A 21302-nucleotide genomic window follows, 5' to 3' on the forward strand; every position below is an offset into this window, starting at 1 on the left:
ATAGTCCTACCTTCAGCTGCCGTGTATTTGTTTATATTCAGTGATGTTTACAAAGGACCCCGAAAATACAGAATTAGTTTTTCAGTTTATGAAATTTGTGAAAGTATCAATAATCGAAAATGCATCCTACATGTCTTGCTTTTCACACAAAATCATATCTGGGTCTGCTTACTTGCTAGTATAAATGATATTAAAACACTTTACCTTCTGTTCCAGGTAACTCAACAACTGAAGGCACGATTCCTCCCAAGTCCAGTTGTTATTAAAAAGCGTATTGAAGGACTTATTGAGCGAGAATATTTGGCACGAACACCTGAGGACCGCAAAGTATACACTTACGTAGCATAAAACGTGTTCCACAACTATGATTTATTCTTGGACTATATTCTTCGCATGAACTGAGAAGTTCTTTTAAAAATCATTAAATATTAAGACGACCATATCTTCTATTAAATTACAATACATGTTCTAGACCAGTCAGATCAAGCCTTTACTTCTTCAGAAAGTTTTTCAACATCAAAATGATTGAGCTTCAAGCTTCTCAGCATTTATCCCTGTAGAGATCATCCTTACAGTTTCCTCGGGAAAATGTGAATGTGCCGCGTTTTTGTTTTCAATACTGTATGAAAACAGGAAAAAAAATAAAAACAAATTTAGAAAATACAGCTCATTAAAAAAAATAAAATTGTTGGAATTTCATTTCCCTGAATCTTCAGTGTTGATGTAAATGTGTTTTCTATAGTGTTGCTTAGCACTTTGTGCATTGTATACGTTGGGTTACAAGAAAAACACACGATGGTAAGATTGGATTTCCAAAAATACTACTCTGTTTTGGACATTTCTTTAAAGAACAATGTTTAATTTACTGTTTGGTAAATTTATAAAAGCCCAATTTTGGCATGGTTTTCCTTTCCACCTGCACTCATTCATATTGAAGTTAATACGAGCAAGAACCCTTTTTCGGCACATTATGGGCTGTAATATTTGGCCTTCCCTTTTGTCCTTTGAGATCTTTCAAATTAAGTTGCATACTAATTTGATTTGTTCTGATTCCTTTATAGGAGAAATGGGAAAACATTAGTCTGTATAAACTGTATGATATTTTTGCTGTTGTATTCACTGCTCATAGTGGATTGTACAGAGCTATGTTTTTATTTCACTCAATGTAGACAAAACAAATTTAAAATAAATGGATTTAGTATACACAGAGCACTAATTCAAATATATTAGAGCACAGGGATGGCAATTTATTAAACCAAATACTGCCCTTTGGAGAAGCACATTAACCTATGCTCTGTTCATGAGGTAGAAGGGGATTTTACGCCTTTTTAATTTCTCATTTTTCAGGAAGTTCAAGTGAAGCCACTGTGCACTATTAATTTTACTGTTTTAAAATGCAATCTTAAAATGCAATAAATATTGTTACTTTCATCTTATTAAATCTCCAGTTCTTGCACCAAGTACTTTCTCCTTCTCAAGGTGGGTAAGGATGAAGTTTTGACTACTACTAAAGCTTTTAAGATTTGATTTTTTAAAAAAAAATTCAATAGCATTTTACTGTGTAATCTGATACCAAATGAATTTTTATGTAGCTCCTGTACTGTACAACCTAGTTTTATAGCAATGAGTTCACAAAGATTCTTTTTGTGCACAAATTGTGAAGTGCTGCTGATCAATTTAATTTTAGCTTAAGTTCATAAATAGTATTCAGATGTAACAGAATAACATTTTTTTTAAAAAAAAATAAATGTATAGCATGTACAGGAAAGGGAACTGGTTGAATTCTGTTTCAACCTGTACAATTGAAGTTCTCATTGAGCTTTTATGCGTTATTGCTGTACTTTATTTGTACATTTGTATAAGAGATTTTTTTTTTCAGTACTGAATATTTACAGTCTGCTTAGGCAGATAAAAGGTGGTAAGCCTGGTTTTGCATTGTAGGGTTGCTATTAGTAATTAATGTTTTTCCCTGACTATGTAAAAGATTTGTTTTTCCTTTCTTTTTTTCCCCTGCTATGGGGATCATTTTGAGTTATTGTCTGCAATATGAAATACTGTAACAGAACTATAGGCAACATTCTTGCAGTTGGGGTTGCTAATGTTAAGAACGTTGATTAGACCAGTTAATGTGTACTTAATTGTTTTTTTGATATTGTGTGATTGTTTTTATTGAGAATATTATTTTTTAAAAAATATATGTGTAGGTAATTGTTGGTTAATGACCATTCATTCAGTGACCATTTGAAATTATGAGGATACTGAACAAGGAGACTTACAGCTGACCTCAAAGTGGTGGCCAATGCTGCATTCTTATCATCACATGAAAAACATCAGAACTTTATATAAAACTATGGAGACTTCCCCCTTTGTCACAGAATTCATATACACGTCTCTGAAGACGTGTGGACTATTATCTACAGTACTGTGCAAAAGTTTTAGGAAGTTGTGCAAAAATGCTGTAAATTAAGAATGCTTTCAGAAATAGAAGTGTTAATAGTTTATTTTTATCAATTAAAGTGGAAAATAAATGAACAGAAGAGAAATCCAAATTGAATCAATATTTGGTGTGACAACTCTTTACCTTCAAAACACTATCAATTCTTCTAGGTACACTTGCACACAGTTTTTGAAGGAACTTGACAAGGTTCTTTCAGGGTTGTTCCAAACATCTTGGAGAGCTAACCACAGATCTGTGGGTGTAGGCTGCCTCATATCCTTCGGTCTCTTCATGTAATCCCGATCTCAACATCAATGATGTTGAGATCGGCTTTGTGGGGGCCAAACCATTCCAGGACTTCTTGTTCTTTTTTACACTGAAGATCTTAATGATAATGACTATATGTTTGGGGATGCTGTCCTGCTGTAGAATAAATTTGGGGCCAATCATATGCCTCCCTGATAGTATGGTATGATGGATAAGTATCTGCCTGTATTTCTTAGCATTGAGGACATTGATTTTAATTAATCTCCAACTCCATTGGCAAAAATGCAGCCCCAAACTTGCAAGGAATCTCCATGCATTACTGTTGCCTACAGACACTCATTATACTGCTCTCCATCTCTTTGGTGAACAAAATACCTCCTGCTACAGCCAAATATTTCAAATTTTGACTCATCAATCCAGAGCACTTGATGCCATTTTCCTGTAACCCAGTTCCTATGTTTTCATGCGTACTTGAGTTGCTTAGCTTTGTTTCCTCATTGGAGGTAGGGCTTTTTGCCCACAGTTATTCCATGAAGACGACTTCTGGCCAGACTTCTCCAGATAGCAGATAAGGGTACCTGGGTCCCACTGGCTTTCACCAATTCTGTGCTGATGGCACTGCTGGACATCTTCTGATGTCGAAGAAAAGTAAGCATTGTGGTGTCTTTCATCTGTTGCATTAAATTTCCTTGGCCAACCACTGTCTACGGTCCTCAACATTGCTTGTTCCTTTGTGCTTCTTTGAAAGAGCTTGAACAAACATCTTGAAACCCCAGTCTGCTTTGAAATCTTTGCCTGGGAGAGACCTTGCTGATGCAGGATATAAACTACCTTTTATCTTGTTTCTGTGCTCAGTTTTGCCATGCTGTAAGACCTGTGACATGAAACTAACCTCCACAATCTCACCTTAGTAGCAAAGTTTGGTTGTTCCTCACCCAGTGTTAAGCCTCCTACATATCTGTTTCTGTTTCAGTTAATGACTGCGTTGCAACCTATATATGAAACTGATGATCATTAACATGTGCTTGGTATAATTGGTTAATCATACACCTGACTAATCCTACAAAATCCCTGACTTTGTACTAGTGTGCAAGTGTAAGAATTGATACTGTTTTGAAGGCAAAGGGTAGTCAAACCATATATTGATTTGATTTGGATTTCTCTTCTGTTTTCTTTCCATTTTGTTAATCGATAAAAATAAACTATTAACACTTTTATTTCTGAAAGCATTCTTAATTTATAGTATTTTTGCACAATTCCCTAACACTTTTGCACAGTATTAGTATTTAGTATTTACTACTAAAACTTCTATCATGATCTTTAACTAGGTAAAACAGTGCATCATTGGACAATAATTTTTAAACCAAGGTACCTCAAATAGGCTAACTTACAGAATCTGGGAGCCATGACTCTCTCCTGAATTCCTATCCGCTTCCCCAGTTACTTTATGGAAAGCTTGCAGGAGAAATTTAGAGGGAGGTAAGGAAGGTATTCCTGGCAGCTTTCCACAAAGAAACTCAATGGGAAAGCCACCAGGAACTCCTAGCAAACAATTGTTTACCATCTATTAATAAAACAAATGAGATATTTAACCTAACAGTAGGCAGAATTTCTCACTTTCTAACTGCTTTTAAGCAACCTTCCCCAACCTTAACCCTTCCAGCAACTTGATTAAATATAAGTGGCCTATTAATTTGGACACATACACCCCCAAACGCATTTATATAAAATTGTTCTGAAAGCAAAAATTAAAGGTAGACTCCTTATGAGTCTACCTTTTCCAATAAGAGGCGAAATAATAGTTTCTTACAGTTTTTTAAAATATACTGCAATTTTCATATTTTAATTTAATCTGCATTTTAATTAACTATTTAAACGATGCGGCTCTATACAAAGGTAAGTTCTAATGCATTTATATGTTCCAAAAAAGGGGACATTGGATTTGAAGATTTATTCTATAAGGGGCTCCATGTTTTACAAATAATTTGAAAGAAGTGCTTTGGGCCTTATGTCAAAGCAACTATTTTTCTGCTATTCATTGGTACTGGGATTTTTAGTTTATCCCCCAAACTTCTAAATCTGAAAAAGGATTTTTCTACATGTAATAAGTTGATTCAACAACTCAACATTCATAAATTTATTCAAACACTTGGGGAAAATGTTTTAACAAATAATGTCATGTTTGCACAGTCTGTTTTCCCAACCATTTTCAAAATCTTATTCTCAGTTTTGCCAACTGATGCCATTAATACCTGTTGGTACATTAATTCCCAGAATATTACACCACTATGGTCTCTAATTACGAAATTCCAAGAATTTCACCTGGAGAGTAAATAAATTAAAATTTTATAGCTGAAAATAAAATATTTTTCCATGGAAGACAGGAAAACAGCCTATGGAACAGAGTTATTTTTAACTTTGCTTTGTAAAGCACTCAACACATGATTATGAATGCGAGAAACAACTATTTGAGAAAGAATTATACAATGTATGTATTGTTTCTTAACAGATAACTGAAAATCCTTGCACTGGATCTAGGCATAGTGCTTTGTGAAGATGAAGGCTTCCCTCCATTAATGAAGGGAATCATCATTGACTCCAGAGGAAAACTGGAAATGAAGGGTTTTATTCTCGTTTTCATTTTCCAATGCCACATATACATGCCATATTCTAGAGATTCTTAATTTTATCGAATAGTTCATCTGGAGAAGAATGAATCAACCAGGAGGACAAGTTGAACTTTGAAAGGAAGAGTATGAATGTTTTTGAACTTTGATGTTGAAGAGAATACCTTGGACAGTTAAGAAACCAAACTGAAAATTGATCAAATCAACCCAAAGTTCTCACTGGATGCACTTTTGTTTATCCTATTTACGCAAATACCAAGCTCTCTGAAGACTGCTCTAATGCTATGAAAGGTGGAGAGAGAAGAAGGGGATGCCCAGCAGCAAGGTGTATTGACTCAGTTGCAGTGGCAATAAGTGCACCACTGGAAGACCAAAGACCATGTTAGGGACAGATCCTCAGAAAGTCCATCCTTCCATGCAGGAGTTGACTACAACGTGATGATAAAAATTGGCAAAAATGTGCCTTCTCACAATTTCCTCTAGTCATAAAACTATGGGGATTTGTAAAAGACCAAACTGTGTATCAATTGTTTTTAATCAATAGCACACTATAAAAGAAACAGTAGTATGTATACCATTGTTAGTGTGCAAAAGTAATATAGGTAGAATGTAACTCATCCTCCCCCAAGGATCTTATAAGAGGGCAAAGCACAAACTGAATATTGAGTTTTCTGTAGTCTAAGACAGGAGTACACTCTGAAAGTTTTGGATTCGGGAGGCAAAATAAAACACTTGAACTGCTTAATTTTAATTATTTGTTTTTGCGTATTGGTGTTTGTATGTATGAGAAAGATTGTTTGGGTTTAAATGTAAATTGATCCAATAATAGCAATATTTCAGTCCTAATTTGCTTTCATTTTAAGTTGTAATAACATATTGCATTGTTCTTAAAGCTGAATATAACTGATAACAAAAATGCATGCTCAGAAAAAGTTTGCTTTGTTTATTCTGGTTGAATAAAGGCAGGATAAAAATAAGTAATAAATAAATTGGTGTGATTTAGGATATGAAAGATTAAAACCACTAATAACCCAATATTCTGTCTCCCACACCACAGTAGCCACATTTTAGTCTTGAATGTAACAACAACAAAACAACAACAACAACAACAACAACAACAACAACAACAACAACAATAATAATAATAATAATAATAATAATAATAATAATAATAATAATAATAATAATAATAATAAGTTGAAGGCACTTTGGAGGTCTTCTAGTCCAACCCCCTGCTCAGGCAGGAAACTATATATCATTTCAGACAAATGGTTGTCCAGTCTCTTCTTAAAAACTTCCAGTGTTGGAGGCAAATGTAATATGAATCCAGCCAGTTTGATTAACTTATGGATGATTTGTATGTAGAAAAGTGGAGTACTTCACTAAATCCATTATTAGTTTAACCATAAGAAAGCATATGATGTGGATTTAGCCAGGGTCAGCTAAGTAAGTCCAGAAATTCTAGGAACAAGGTATAAAGTTGTTACTTTTCTAATGATGGCACATATCTCTACCATTCCAAATCTTTATGAAACTTTGGCCCTTTAATTTTCACGTAATCCAACATTATGATAAAGTAGGGGCCTGTAACATTAAATGTCCATTAAATGTAAACAGTTTTACAACTTAATATAAACTAAAACTACTGAAAGCAGAGACTTAATTCTTTTTGGAGAAATCTACATGTGCAAGGTACATTACTCAAGGCTTTGATAATATCACTTGGTTGCCATATCTGAAATAGCACAAACAGAACTTTCATAAAATATATTTCAAACACATTGGTGGAAATTATATGGATAAAAAAACTGTAAATGAACAATAAAATGTGAGAAGGACTCTGCAGTATATATGACAATTGTAATGAAGCTCTTACAAATAAGAAAGCTTAGTTTTCAAATGGATTGTTCTAGGGCAGGTTGCCTAATCTGGGGTAGAAGATCATACACAACCCCTGAAAGTTTTGGGTTTGGTGTGAGAGACCTCCCAAGTTCCTGAGACTTAAATGAAATTTGTTGGGCTATCCACTAATGGGACTACTTGCATACCATTCAAAGGCTAAATGCAATCCTTGGTTCGGAAAGTTTAGAGCAGGCTGTTCAACTTGTTAAAGGGGAAAGAGCCATGTTGAGAAATTAAAAACCACGGTGGACTTAAAGCAGTGGTTCTCAACCTGTGGGTCGGGACCCCATTTGGGGTCGATCGACCATTTCATGGGGGTCGCCAAGCAAGGCTGTCCGCCATTTTTTTGTCCACCATTTTTTTGGTCCATTTTTCCCCCCTTTTCCGGCAGGTGCCTTACCTCCCTTGGGCTGGGCCAGCTGGTGGTCGGCCTGCTCCGTCTCTGCCGCTTGCCAGCTACGCCTCGGCCGGCGCAGGGGGCGGAACCACGCATGCGCGGCACTCCCGGGCAGGGAAAGTCCTCGACTTACGACCGGTTGGGTAGTCCTCGACTTACGGCCGGTTTAGTCCTCGACTTACGACCGGTTTAGTCCTCGACTTACAACCGGTTTAGTCCTCGACTGACGACCGGTTGGGGTCGCGGCATTAAAAAGGTTGAGAACCACTGACTTAAAGGAATATCTTGGTATCAGCTGTTTGATGAGTGACAAGGGGAGGATCAGAAACACAGCAGTGGCAGCAGTGAATTTATTGACTTTACAAAATGAGGGAGGACAGCTCAAGGCTGCTTGAGGGCTGCAGGTTGTGCAGGCCTGACTTGGACTCTACTCAGAGAATGTCCATCTTCCGTTTTGCTAAGCTGTGCTATGCTACTCCCAGTGTCTGCCTCTTGTCGTGAGACAGGCAAAAGAACCTTTTGCCAGAACCTTTCATCATTAAGAGTTCCTCAGATGGCGGGCACGACTTTACTCACACCATCTTTAGTTTTCATTTTTCCCCTCAGCTGAGTTACCTATTAGTGACCGCAGAAATCATTTTATGTGGACATTTTATAACCGAGTCTATTGTTTTCTAGAGTTCATAGGCTTCTTCTGAGAAGAGCTATCAATAAAACCGATTAATTTTCCCAATTAGTATTTCACTTTAACCTGAAAAGTCAAGACCAGAGAAAAGGCAACAGAAAAAAGCTGTTTATCAAAACCTAATTTCAGCCTATTGTTTGGGACCGGGCCACCAGAAGTGGTTTCACACCCATAACACGGAAAGGCTGTGTCCCCACATCGTGCTTAACCGGGAAATAAACCACAATTGGCTGGCTACCTTCAACATGCTAAATTACAGGGGTAGTCAACCTTGGCTCTTTTATGACTCGTGGACTTCAACTCCCAGAATTCCTGAGCCAGCTCAGCTGGCTCAGGAATTCTGGGAGTTGAAGTCCACGAGTCATAAAAGAGCCAAGGTTGACTACCCCTGTGCTAAAACCACCAATCGAAACGCCCGGCTTCGCATAGCACGCCAAAGCAACGCCAAGCGCCGGGCAACTGCCCTCTCCCAACTTCCCCTCGAGACGCCAAGGGCCTGAGTCTGTCCGGGCCTTCCCTTCGCCCCTCTCGGACGTCACCTTGACAAGCAGCCTCGCGGGGAAAAAAGCCTCCAGCGTGGACCACCCCTGCGCGACGCCCAGAAGAGGCGGGCCGGCAGAGCGGACGGGCGCGCGAGGGCAGCGTCTCCCTTCCACTTGTTGGCGGAGGCGTCGGGCGAGCCTCCGAAGATGCCCCGCGATGCTTTCCCCGGCGTAGAGGCTGCGTGGAGCGGGCGAGGGGCTGCTGGCGAAGGTAGGACGCTGTTCGCGGGGGCGTCTTGTTGTTGGGTAGTCTAGGCAGCACCGACAGCGCCGCTTTTTTTTTTCTTTTCTTTTTCTTTTTAAATTCTCCCCGTCGCCGTCCGGGATGTAACCGCTGCCCTTCGCTGGGCAGAACCGGCCGGAGCGGGACCGACGAGACGAGGTGTCCGCGAGTGGCGTTAGCCTGGCAGCCGCTTCCTTTCTTTCCCCAAGTTTCGTTCGTCTCTTTTCTGCGCCCCCCCCTTCATTCCACCCCCCCCCCGCCGCCCAACAACTTTCAATAACTTTTCAATTACGAAAGACGGTGTAAGACGGCTTTCCTCCGACATGCGGCCTTTCCCGATGCCTTGGGTTACAAAAGCCCATAATTCCCAGCCAGCCGCGTCCGACAGCTATTTTTTGGTTTGGTGGGCTAAAAGTTGGAGTCCAACGCTCTTGCCAGGATACCAGGCTGAGGAAGAGTAACATAAAGTAATCGGTACGTTTTAAATGAAGTTGAAAAGCGGTAAGGACAGTGAGCAGGGGGGTTGGACTAGATGACCTCCAGGGTCCCTTCCAACTTTATTATTATTATTATTATTATTATTATTATTATTATTATTATTATTATTATTACAGTTATCAGTCTGTCTAGTTGTAAAGAAATAGTGTATGAGCAGATCAAAGGCTTGTCTAAACTATCATCCTCTCCTGGAGAAACCATTTAGGTATATCTGTTTTCTTTTCATCAATTTGTACACATTCCTTTTTTCCCCTCTTTTCTAATTTATAGATGTGGAAAATCAATTTACTGGAGAGAAAACCAATGAAGGTTTGCATTTGAGAAAATTTAAGTATTAATTTGACAGTTTAGAGGCCATTTGACTCCTGACAAGTCTGGATGGCTTAAAAGAAATACAGAATGAGGAACATGCAAAAGTTATTGTAAGGAACCTGTTATAATTGCTAGCCAGCTTTTTTGCTAAAAAAAAAACAAAACCATGAAGGGGATACTATGTTTATGCTTACAGGCAGGGCTTTTTTTGTCATAGAACGCTCAGAACGGAGTTCCAGCACCTTTTTTGGATGGAACCTTGTAGGGTAGGCAAGGCGGGTTGTATAATGTGTGTGAGTTCCGGCACTTTTTTTTTTTTTTTTTTTTTTACAAAAACACTGCTTACAGGTAGTGCTCAATTTGCAACCATTGACTATTTGAAGTTACAATGGCACTGAAAAAAAGCGATTTATGATTGGTTTTCACAGTTACGACTGTTGCAGCATTCCCACGGTCACATGATCAAAATTCAGACACTTGGCAAATGGCATGTATTTATGACAGTTGCACTGTTCTGGGGTCGGTCATGATCAGCATTTGTAACCTTCCCCAGATGGCTTCTGACAAGCCAAGTCAATGGGGAAAGCCAGATTCACTTAACAATTGCATGATTCACCTAACAACTGGAGTAATTCATTTAACAATTGTGAAAAAAGGTCATAAAATGGGATGCAACCCAATTCTGGGGCATAAAGAATACTTTGAAAACAAAACGATAGAGATCACATCCTTTTTTAAAAAAAATCTTTGGGAAATCTAATCCTGGTTTTTTTTCACCATTTCCTGGTTGACTTTAAAATACAAAAGCTGTATGTTGGTACAGCTGTGATTTTAGCAAATCCCTGACTGCTGGAGTACCAATATGGAGCTGGTACTGTGCATAGCTCTTCTTAGAGTATTGACTATTTAATTGGACAAAATATCCAATTAAATTATTTTGCATAAACTATAGATTGCAGCAATGTGATTGTATGATGAGTAAAAGGGAAGAGAATATTCCAGCTTTTTCAGTTTCTGCACAAATAAGACCATAAATAAGAGCATGAATAAAAGACTGAACTTAAATAGTACTGCTCAAAAGGTACAATAATTCTTTTTAAAATATTTTAAAATTTAATTTAGAAAAAAAGGTGTCTTGTATTTATTTCACTTCTTAATTATCTACTAGTCTGCAAGTACTGCAGTTCTTTGAACAAGATATTTTTTGAAGCAACTAGTTAAGAAATCTGATGGCAAAGATAACAAGTGTAAATAATGTGAGAAATCAAAGTAACTTCTACTGTTTATGTATGTACTTTCCTCTAAATAGAATTGAATATTGAAAAAACACACAAAGGATGTTTAATGCTTTTAAGAACTCCCTGGCAATAGAAATTGTGACAAGTGAAAAAATACACTTTACTAAAAGCCACAGCAGCTTCTCCCCACCTAGGATATTCTTCTCCTAAAAAAAAAAAGTAGACTACTATTTTCATCATTCTCAGCCAAATAGGGATGTGGGTTTTTGTTTTGTTTTTTTGTTATATGAAGCATGAAGACATTAGGAGAATGTCTTCTCCTGAATAATTGCTGAATAATTGCTAGTAAAATAAAGGAAACTGAATAATTGCTAGTAAAATAAAGGAAACTCCATGCAATATATATTCATGGGATAATTAGAGTTTTCAGTTAGATAGAGCACTAGCATACACCCACATGAGAAAGTTATTCAGGAAAACAGAAAGCAGGTGATAATTAAGGGTAATAAAATAATTGTTGTATAGCATGATTTCTCTTTCTGTTTCAAAGCTCTCCAGACTGGTCTGAAAAATACATGGTAAAATACATTATCAAAGCAGAATTATGAGCAAAACAACTCTTTGTATGTCCTTTGCAGCTTAGGAAGAGAATTTGATACAGTAATATAATTTACTTGCTTCTAAAAAATTTGGAAGATTGGATCTATGCCACTGATGATTCTTGTTATAGTAAAACAAAATACAACATATAAAATTACAATTCTAATTTTGAGAAGAGGGGTATTGAAATACATCCCTTTTGCTCTATTTAATTTACAAGTGGGGAATATAATTTTTTGAGAGAAAAGTCACTTTGAAATTACTGCAGGACATGCAGAATTTTTGAGAGAACCCAAATTTCTTATCCATTATTATTTTTAATTCATTAACTTAACACAGAGTATTGTCCTCAGCTAAATTTTTAAAGTCCTCTAGAAGGAAACAGTTTCTACCTCTGGCAAGACCAACTTACTTACCCTGCAGCATAGTGGAAACGAGATAGAAAAAGACAGAAACAAAACTTGTCCACTGTTTGCTTAAGCTCCAACAATCATAACATAGAACCTCTATGGATTACCCATTGTTGGTTTAACAGATACTTAAACCACTGATTTTATGTGCCACTGAGATTTCTTGGTGATTATAAAAACCTATTAAGCTACATGACTCTAGAATTGGGTGGTGGTATTAAAAAAAATCCTTTAGAATTATCCCATCTTGGATAAGGATCAATTATAGATAATTTAACTAAAATACAGTCCTGGATCATGTGCATATATTATTTGATTTACATCTTCATTCATGCTTGCTGTAATATCCAGGAATTTTTCATTTTAAAAGCCAGATATGGTCCTTTAAAATTAAACTGGATTTGCTATCCATGTGTCATGTTTATTTTTTCCAAGTGATTCTAATAATACAATGCAAGGAAAGCGTTTGATTATTTAAGAACATTAAAAATGACTTTGCAAATGACTTTGTGATATGACTTCTGAAACTATAGTTTAGCAAGGAAACTATAGTTTAGGACAAGAACAGAGGAGAAATTCTGAATGAGAGATGACTATTACTGGTAGGAAATAAACAGTTTTAAAACAGTATTAATGTTATGGAAATTGAGCTCTTTTTTAAACTTTACTGTGGACAAGCTATGTTTCCTATCAGTGTGTTTTTGTCTAAGGAATGACTTACCTCCAGAAGTTGTGGGTGCTCCAACACTGGAGGTTTTAAAGAAGAGATTGGAAAACCATTTGTCTGAAATGGTATAGAGTTTCCTGCTTGAACAGGGGATTGGACTGGAAGACCTCCAAGATCTTTTGAAAAAGCATCTTGGGGACAATCATGAATTAGATGACTGAGAATCTCCATAGACATCCAAGATCCCTATGAATTCTGTTATTCTGCATTATTTAAATACTTGCTCATATGGTTGATGACCACTTCCCATGATTTGGAACTACCTAGTCCATTGGTGGTTTTGTTTCAGCTGCTCAAAAGCAGCTATTTGTTCTGAAATATATCAGAGTGTTTGGCATTTTCAAGGTTGATCCCAAATCCACGAGCTGGTAACTAGGTCACAAACCTCTTCAGAAGCCAGATACGTTCAACTCTTTAGTGTGAGAAAATGAGTCTCTGGAATAACTGGAGCAGAGCCAACTGGCATTGTAAGGAGCAGCAGTTATCAAACTGGCATTTAGAATCTGTTTCCTTCACGTCTTGTCTTTCCTGACTGCCATTCTTCCTGTTATCTTTGGTATTCACTTTGACTCTCTGCAATTGTCCAATTTCCTTTCTTCTATTAAAGGAATGGTTTATCAGCACAAGCCCAGGAAGGGTGTTGTCACAGGAAGATTGCTGCCTTTGTAAAATGGGCATGCACACACAGATGGAGGAAAAAATCTGAACCTTTAAAATGCAAACATCTTGTATTTACATAAGATGATGGCAGGATCCAGGCAAGTTAATTATTTTTCTGAAACGACAAGATTTCACTTGATTATTTATATAATATAGGCAGAGATATCTTTTTATCCTCCCTAAAATTCTGATAATTTAACCCAACTTTTTTCCAGATGTAAATGCACAACCCTGAAAGAATTTGAAGAAGGATGCAGGGCATTTGAAAGCATGAAATTGTATAGTATATTGAGCTCTTGCTTGATTTAAAGGATAAGAGACTTTACTGTATTTTCCTTCTTTCCACTACTTGAATTTCAGATCTAATATACAAATAATAAATCAAGATGAAATTGTAGGTCTGCATTGTACAGACATTTGTAAAGCTTAGAGCAGTGTTTCTCAACCTTGACAATTTTAAGGCATGTGGACTTCAACTCCCAGAATTCCACAGCCAGCAATGCTGGCTGTGGAATTCTGGGAGTTGAAGTCCACATGCCTTAAAATTGTCAAGGTTGAGAAACACTGGCTTAGAGAATTGCTTAAATGAGAATTAGCTGGGAAGAGTGGGTTTTATTCTTTTTAACATGGCTGTTGTACAAGTACGATCTTATAATCGATAAAGCACTGATTATGTTACTACTTGTATCTGAAGGTCACAGTGCAATGGATGTGAGAGGAGATTCCATGAGGATGACTGTGCACCTGCTTGCCAACACTGGACATGCAATACACTTGCAACAAGTTCTTGATCAACTTCAAAAATGGATCTGCCTGGACGTTCGCCTCTTTCTTGTCTCAGAATGCCCTTCTCCCATTAAGTATTATGAGACATATCGCCAAAAGAGTTCCAGGTTTCCTAGTACTTCTGTTCTCCTTTTTTTGCATGAGGACTTTGGAGAAGAACGGTTTTTCCAGGTACATGACTTCTTTCAACATCCACCTTGGCAACCTATCCACATTGAGTGTCCCAGCAGGAAGCTATCCCTCCATGTCCTTGATCATCAGGACTTTTATGGACTGGATGAGCATATGCCGGTATGGGGCCTGAGACAAGTTCACTATGGCATGGAAATCCTGCGTGTCACTCTCTATTGTAGCTTTGATAATTATGAGGATGCAGTAAGACTTTATGAGACAATCCTGCAGAAAGAAGCATCTGTCCAAAAAAGCAGCTTCTGTGCTTTCCTACTGTACACAACACAGAGCCTCGTGGTTCAGCTCTGCTTGAAGCAGCTGCCTTTGGGGATGAGTGTTGACCTGAAGGAATCTTCAGTATTACAGTTCAAAGTGCATGAAATTGGACAGCTGGTTCCACTTTTGCCCAATCCCTGTGTCCCAATCAGCAATACTAGGTGGCAAACGGAAGACTATGAAGGAAATAAGATCCTGCTGCAGGTACTTGTTGTCACTGCAATAGATACCAAAAGACACGATGGTAGAACTTTTGAATTGTCCTTAGCATGGACACTATGCAATAGCTGATACTGCTATTTTCACAGATTTTTTAAAAAAATTTATTATTTTTTTCAAATGAACATATGAACAAGTAATACAAATATGGTGCATTTCATTAGAAAAACAAACACATAAAAAACCTACTCATTAGATATTCAGAAATAATAGGCGCTCCCCCCCCTGCATCCACACTCCCTCAACCTTCCTACCTACTTTCCTCTTCCTTCCTCCCCCTCTTGACCATGACCTCTCCTCTTTCCTCCTTTCCAACTATCCTACACATCCCATCACCTTCTTTTCCACCACCTCGGATGCAGTTTAGGAGTACTAGCCGATCATCTCCTCTTCTTAAAGACAAACATTTACATTATATTTATAAATACACCAAATTTTATATAATTCTACCCCTTCATCCCCTTCCCCCCTCCCCCCCGGACTTCCCAGAACTGAGTACAGGGATAAATACATAACATCCCAAGTCTAAATTAAGCTATCCATTCATAATACAAACAAAATTAGCATACTTTAACTCTAATATACAATAATAAACTTGAATATAATATATATATATAAATTATATTAAATATATAAAAAATATTAGAAAAAAAATATTTATTCAAAAGCTATATGATAATTAATCACTTCATACTTTCTCTTCATATAATCTATCCATCTTCTCCATACCGAAATAAATTTTTCTTGAGATTGATTCTTCAAGTATGCGGAAATTTTTGCCATTTCTGCAAAATATGACACCTTCAATCTCCAATCATCCATAGTCGGTAATACCTCTTTCTTCCAGTTTTGAGCAATCAGTAATCTTGCTGCTGTTATACAATACAACATCAGATTCATTTCTTTAGGATCCAAATTTTCCATAATACCCAATAAAAATAATTGTGGTGTAAATTTTATCTTTTTCTTAAAAATCTGTTGAATATTCCACCAAATCTTAATCCAAAAAGCCTTTACATCCCTACATGTCCACCAAATATGATAATAAGTTGCGTCTAAATTACCACATCTCCAACATTTTGGCTGCAAATTTGGATACATGCAAGACAATTTTTGGGGATCTATGGAAGATTATTCTTCAGATATATATTTATTTGATATTTGGTATGGCTGTACAAAGTGATTGTAGAGGCATTTTGTTCATTGGAATAAGAAACCACTTTGTCCCATTGATTGATTATTGATTGATTAACCATATTTGAAGTGTTGAAGCAAGAATGTCTTCCAGAAATCCTGGTGTGATTCCTCTGAAGACTTACAGATGGTATGTCCATTTAAATTGCATGTGGTTATGAGTTTGGAAAGCATTCAAAGCCAAACTTTCTGAAGGTTGCAGCTGATTTGCAATCACAAAATATTAATGTTCTTTGCAATTATATATGAATTAAATCTTTTAAAATTCTGTCTTATTTTGCAGTTATTAAAAGACAGACAAAATCCTTCAAAAAAAACCACCTGGACTTCAGCAGGTTTATGGTTAATCCAATGACATGTAAAGTGAATGCCTGGAATTACAGGCCTTGTAAAAAATTATCATTAGCATTATAAACAAGTAGACCAATAAAAATAGAATTGGTCAATAGAACATTTTAGGGTAACAATTTATCCTTTGATTTGGTATAAGGGATGTTACATCTTTTCAGTGCTTGCTTAATTATTCCCACTGCTGTCCCACTTCCTCTGCCCAATTCCATTCAAAGCTAGGAATGTGTTTTCCTTACCTATGTCCTTAGTAGAACTCTTTAATTACTGATTTGTGGTTGATGGTTTTATAGGATCAGGTGTAGATCTGACTTTATTACTATTGTCAAGGTGCAGTTAATTTATTTTTTTGTCTACAGGTTCAAAGCACAGGCTCAAAGCACAATGGAACTCAGTCTCTACCTCCTAATTGGCGCAGCAGCACTGACGAGAAAGTGTCTCTCCATTACCGCTGTGATTTATGTTCCAGTGTAATGACTCCCAGAACTGCTGTTCAGCAGAAAAACCGGACTCTTCGAGCCATGAAAAATAAAAACAAATCTGCAAGGAGGATGGTGCAAACTCCTACAAGTCTTTTCAGTCCTTCACAAAGCAGCTTTAATTCTTCCTCCAGTTTGTATAATATAGTACATTCTTCTTTGCAAGATCTAGGCCCTTCCCCAATGAACCTGGGCACTAAATTGAGACATTCCAGCCATGAGCTCTGGCTATCCCAGAACAAAACAGAGGAGGAAGAAGAGACTAATGTTGACACAGGCAAGAGAGTAGTACCTTTCACATGTGCTAATAACTCTCCCCTAAACAGATTTTCAAAGGACTTACAAAAAGAACTTCTTCAGTCCCAGGCACCAAGCAGTTCATTTATGGAAACAGGTTTGGGTTCTGAGGGCAGGAACTCTCTATTGTCTTTGCATATTGCTGAAATGAATAAAAGATCAGGATTTAATCATTTTCAGCTGAGCACATCAGGAGCAAGTGATGGGAATAAGAAAGATGAGGAAGAGTTTTTTATATGATTTAAAACTTCTATGTGTCTTTTACTGCCTTATTTTTGGAATATCAGAAAGTACAATTGATCTATGCTTCTATATAAATAATCTGCCAGTGTATGCTACCTTTTTATATTAGAACGACAAAGAAAGGTTTACAAAAGTTGTTGTCAAAAGAGCAAAAAATGTTTATGGATTAAAGTTAGAACTTGGGGGAAAAGAAGAGGAAGAATTTTGCAATAGAAATTTCACGTACTGGAGAACATTGTTCAATAGATTGGAAGAAGCCATTCATTTTAATGCACCACATAAACTTACAGAAATTCACTAAAAATCTAGGAGAAAAACCGAAATCTAGGAAAGCTAAAAGAAATTTGGGAGGCGTCAAGTTGGGATGATGAAAACAGTGCTTTGTTTAATCTTAATTCATTTGACTCATATGAGAAGCTCTTTAGTTCTTGGGTAGGGCCTCCATGAAATATCCTAGAAGAAAGCAATGGCAAAATATTGCGATCAAGAAAATACATGGACACATTTATGAAATCATGAAGGTTCAAGTTTAACTTTTCCCATACCATAGAAATGGGTTTAAAGGTATAGAAAACCAAATAACCATTTTCATTTTGTCATCATTACTAAGCTAAATCTATCCTCATTTTCCCATGCTTCCTGTACTACATCTTGATGTCAGAAGTATGAAAATGCAACTTTGGGTCTTGGGGACTAATGGCTTTCCATAGTTAAAAATGCAACTTATAAAGCACAGGGGCACTCATAAATCTGGCTTCTGAATGTCAATCCAAATGCTACACTTCTTAGAATAGGCAAGATTAGACAATATGTCTAAGGCCAGGATAAATACTACATTTCATTAAGCATAATTTAAATATAAGTCAACTTATTTAAGATAAACTGATTATTCTATTGTTCATTTATTTTCATTACATTCATATTGAAACCTAGTAGCAATTTTTCCAGATTGCTCTGGAGAATATATCAAAGCTCATTCTGGAGCTCAGTTTTTGCACCTTGATGGAAAATGTAGTGCTACTGTTGTGACTACTGTATTAGTATTTCTTAAGCTATGGGCTACTTATGTCTAACTGATACTTGATAATGACTCCTAGAGAACAGGAAACAAACACTGAGTTTGTTACACCATATTCATTTCTCAACCTGTGTATCAGAGAACTTAGATATATGATCAGAAGGCTGAGCTATATTAAGAATGATAAATAACTATAAGAACTATGGCAAATATAGGTGTGACTTTGTGCACTTGCTTTAACAGATGAGTTAAACTTGTCAATAACGAATTGTTATCTATATTAGTAAAGTAATATTGCACTATCAATGTATTGATTGTCATTAGAAATATTTTTTTTTCTACTGCTAGGCAGAGGTCGAAGGTCTGAGGCTCTCAAATCATATGTGACACCGAAAAGCCTTGGGTGCCCCAGGTATCTCCAAAGATATTATCAAATAAAAAGTTTAATATGACAGAAGCTGATAGATTAAATGCTATCAAGTCAATCTGAAGGGGGGATCTAATTAACATGCCAAGTATTGTTTTGCAGCCCACAATGATTTTTAATTGTTCAGTGTGACCCTTTCCCCTCTACAGATTATATAGGTCTGATCTAAACACATCCCAGCACTTGAATACCTTTTCTAAGATCCTTGTGGCTGCTGTACCAAGTGCTACTCTGAACCCTGGGTTCCCAACCCTGGGCCATGGACCAGTATTGGTCTGTGGTCTGTTAGGTGCCATGCAAATGGCAGGTGAGCGAGTGAAGCTTCATCTGCGCATGCATGGGATCTAGGGTATGTGCAAAACCATCCCCCCCCCCGTTCCAGGAAACCATTCCCTGGTTCCAGAAAGGTTGGGGACTGCTGGTCTGAACTATATTTTTAATTATTTGTACATTTTTAGTAGAAAGTTGATTCTGTAAAAGGCAAAAACTATTCACCACTTCAATATTTTCATTGTCAGATGCAAGAATTATGGTTGTAACTAGTGTGCGACAGAAATTAAAGTGAATACCTGAGAATATCATAAAATAAGCATAATAAGTCATTTTAATTATGTTTATAGTATAAATGAAATGAAATCAATATTATTTTAGAATTATTTTAGAATTGAGCCTTACTGGTTGCACTCAAGAAAATGTTGTTTGGAAATGAATGTATTTTTTTTTAGCAAAGTACAAGTAGCAAGACCAAAGAAGCTGATAGCTAGAAGAGGTGCAGCTAGTCCGAGAAGGCATTTGAAGCTACATACAACAATATTTTGAAGCAGAATCAAGAGAAGGTATAGTCATCTCTCCAGTTGCAGTTTCCTTCCTTTATCAGATGAAATGACTGACTCACTATAGAGTGCTTCACTATGCTTACAAACAGTGTGAACAAAACTTTTGTCTCAAACCTGAGACAAACCGTCATGTTATAGAAATTCAGATGTTTTTATGTCCCACCCTCCCATCTTAAGTATCGAATGAAACTTCATTTCCAATAACCTTTCTTCCACCCACCCCCGCTGCTTCCCCTCGGCTGTTACTGATATCCCATCATGGCATATCTCACTGGCCCTCCTTCCCAATCTTCCATTCTCTCCCTTCCCTCAACCCCTGCCACCAAAGGATTGGCTTGTGAACTTCATTGCAGGAGTCTCCCAATGCATTTCTGGCTCAGCTGCTTCTCCCTGCCTCCTGTCAGACATCACTACAGATTTCCTTCCTATTTTTTGTTGATGCACACACTTCATGCTAAACACTTCTGCCCATCAAAGAACTGTATTTCAGGTCATACCCGAAATAAAACAACCCCAAATTGTTTCAATATTTTGCTTTTAATATCCAGGTTCAAATTTCCATTTTATCATGAAATTCACTGCCTTTGGCCATTCATTCTCTCTAATGAAATTGTTACCATAAAATAAGAAACAAACCTCATCAACTTATGAAAGGAGGGAGGGGAGGGGAGGGGAGGGAAAGGAAGGAAGGAAGGAAGGAAGGAGAGGGAGGGAGGCCTTCATCAAGTAAGAAATCTCGAACAATTTTATTTTAAGACATCTTAATCCCAATAAGTAGGTTTTTAACTGTTCTCACAAGCTGATTTTTGAATGCATTATTTTAGCTAAACAAAATTAATAATGCAATATAGTTGCTTTTTAAAATTGTCCTGCTTTGAAAAGGATCCAGGGCTGAACCAGGTGAGAAAGGCATTTGCCTGAACTTTATTTTTGTACAGGTTCAAAAGTGAAGGATTAAAAATGTACATGGAAGTCAGCAAAGTTACCATTGGCTGTCCTTATTATAGATGAGGAAGAAATAGCATCACAGATAATACATAAAAATCAGTTGCTAACAAATCAGAATAACAGAGTGGGAAGGGACCTTGGAGAACCTCTAGTCCAGTGATGGCGAACCTTTTAGAGACGGAGTGCCCAAACTGCAACCCAAAACCCACTTATGCATTGTCGGGTGCCGGGTGGGTGTGGCCCATTGGGTGGGCATGGCTGCGGTGGTAACAGCAGACTGGGTGGGACTAAAAAGTTCAATCAATCAATTCCAACTTTGCAAGATCTTTTTCTTCCTGCGAGAAGTTGAAATTGATTGAACCTTTTTTTTTGTACACGGCGGCGGAGGCCTAAAGTGAAAAGGTTTTATAAAACCCAGCTGAAGGCCTAGAACTGGGGCGACGGCGCACGTGCCCACAGAGAGGGCTCTGAGTGCCGCCTCTGGCACCCGTGCCATAGGTTCGCCACCACTGCTCTAGTCTAACCCTCTGTTCAG

At 37.3% G+C, this 21302-nt stretch overlaps 2 protein-coding genes across 2 annotated transcripts in view; both read left to right on the forward strand.

Moving 5' to 3' along the window:
- CUL3 (cullin 3) overlaps positions 1 to 1516 on the forward strand; it is a 47969-nt gene extending 46453 nt beyond the window's left edge. Inside the window, exon 16 of the mRNA XM_015822771.2 lies at positions 217 to 1516. Within this exon, the coding sequence (XP_015678257.1) occupies positions 217 to 348 (132 nt within the window). The 3' untranslated portion in view covers positions 349 to 1516. The remainder of the gene's footprint in view (positions 1 to 216) is intronic.
- Positions 1517 to 14230: 12714 nt separating this feature from the next.
- On the forward strand, positions 14231 to 17535 carry FAM124B (family with sequence similarity 124 member B). Its single transcript, XM_015822770.1, has 2 exons — positions 14231 to 14962; positions 16879 to 17535. The coding sequence occupies exons 1-2, from the start codon at positions 14231 to 14233 to the stop codon at positions 17533 to 17535; spliced, it is 1389 nt and encodes a 462-aa protein (XP_015678256.1).
- Positions 17536 to 21302: the final 3767 nt, after the last annotated feature.

The sequence above is a fragment of the Protobothrops mucrosquamatus genome, unplaced genomic scaffold (assembly GCF_001527695.2).
Source record: "Protobothrops mucrosquamatus isolate PMUCROS unplaced genomic scaffold, P.Mucros_1.0 scaffold1674, whole genome shotgun sequence".
In the NCBI taxonomy this organism is placed as follows: domain Eukaryota; kingdom Metazoa; phylum Chordata; class Lepidosauria; order Squamata; family Viperidae; genus Protobothrops; species Protobothrops mucrosquamatus.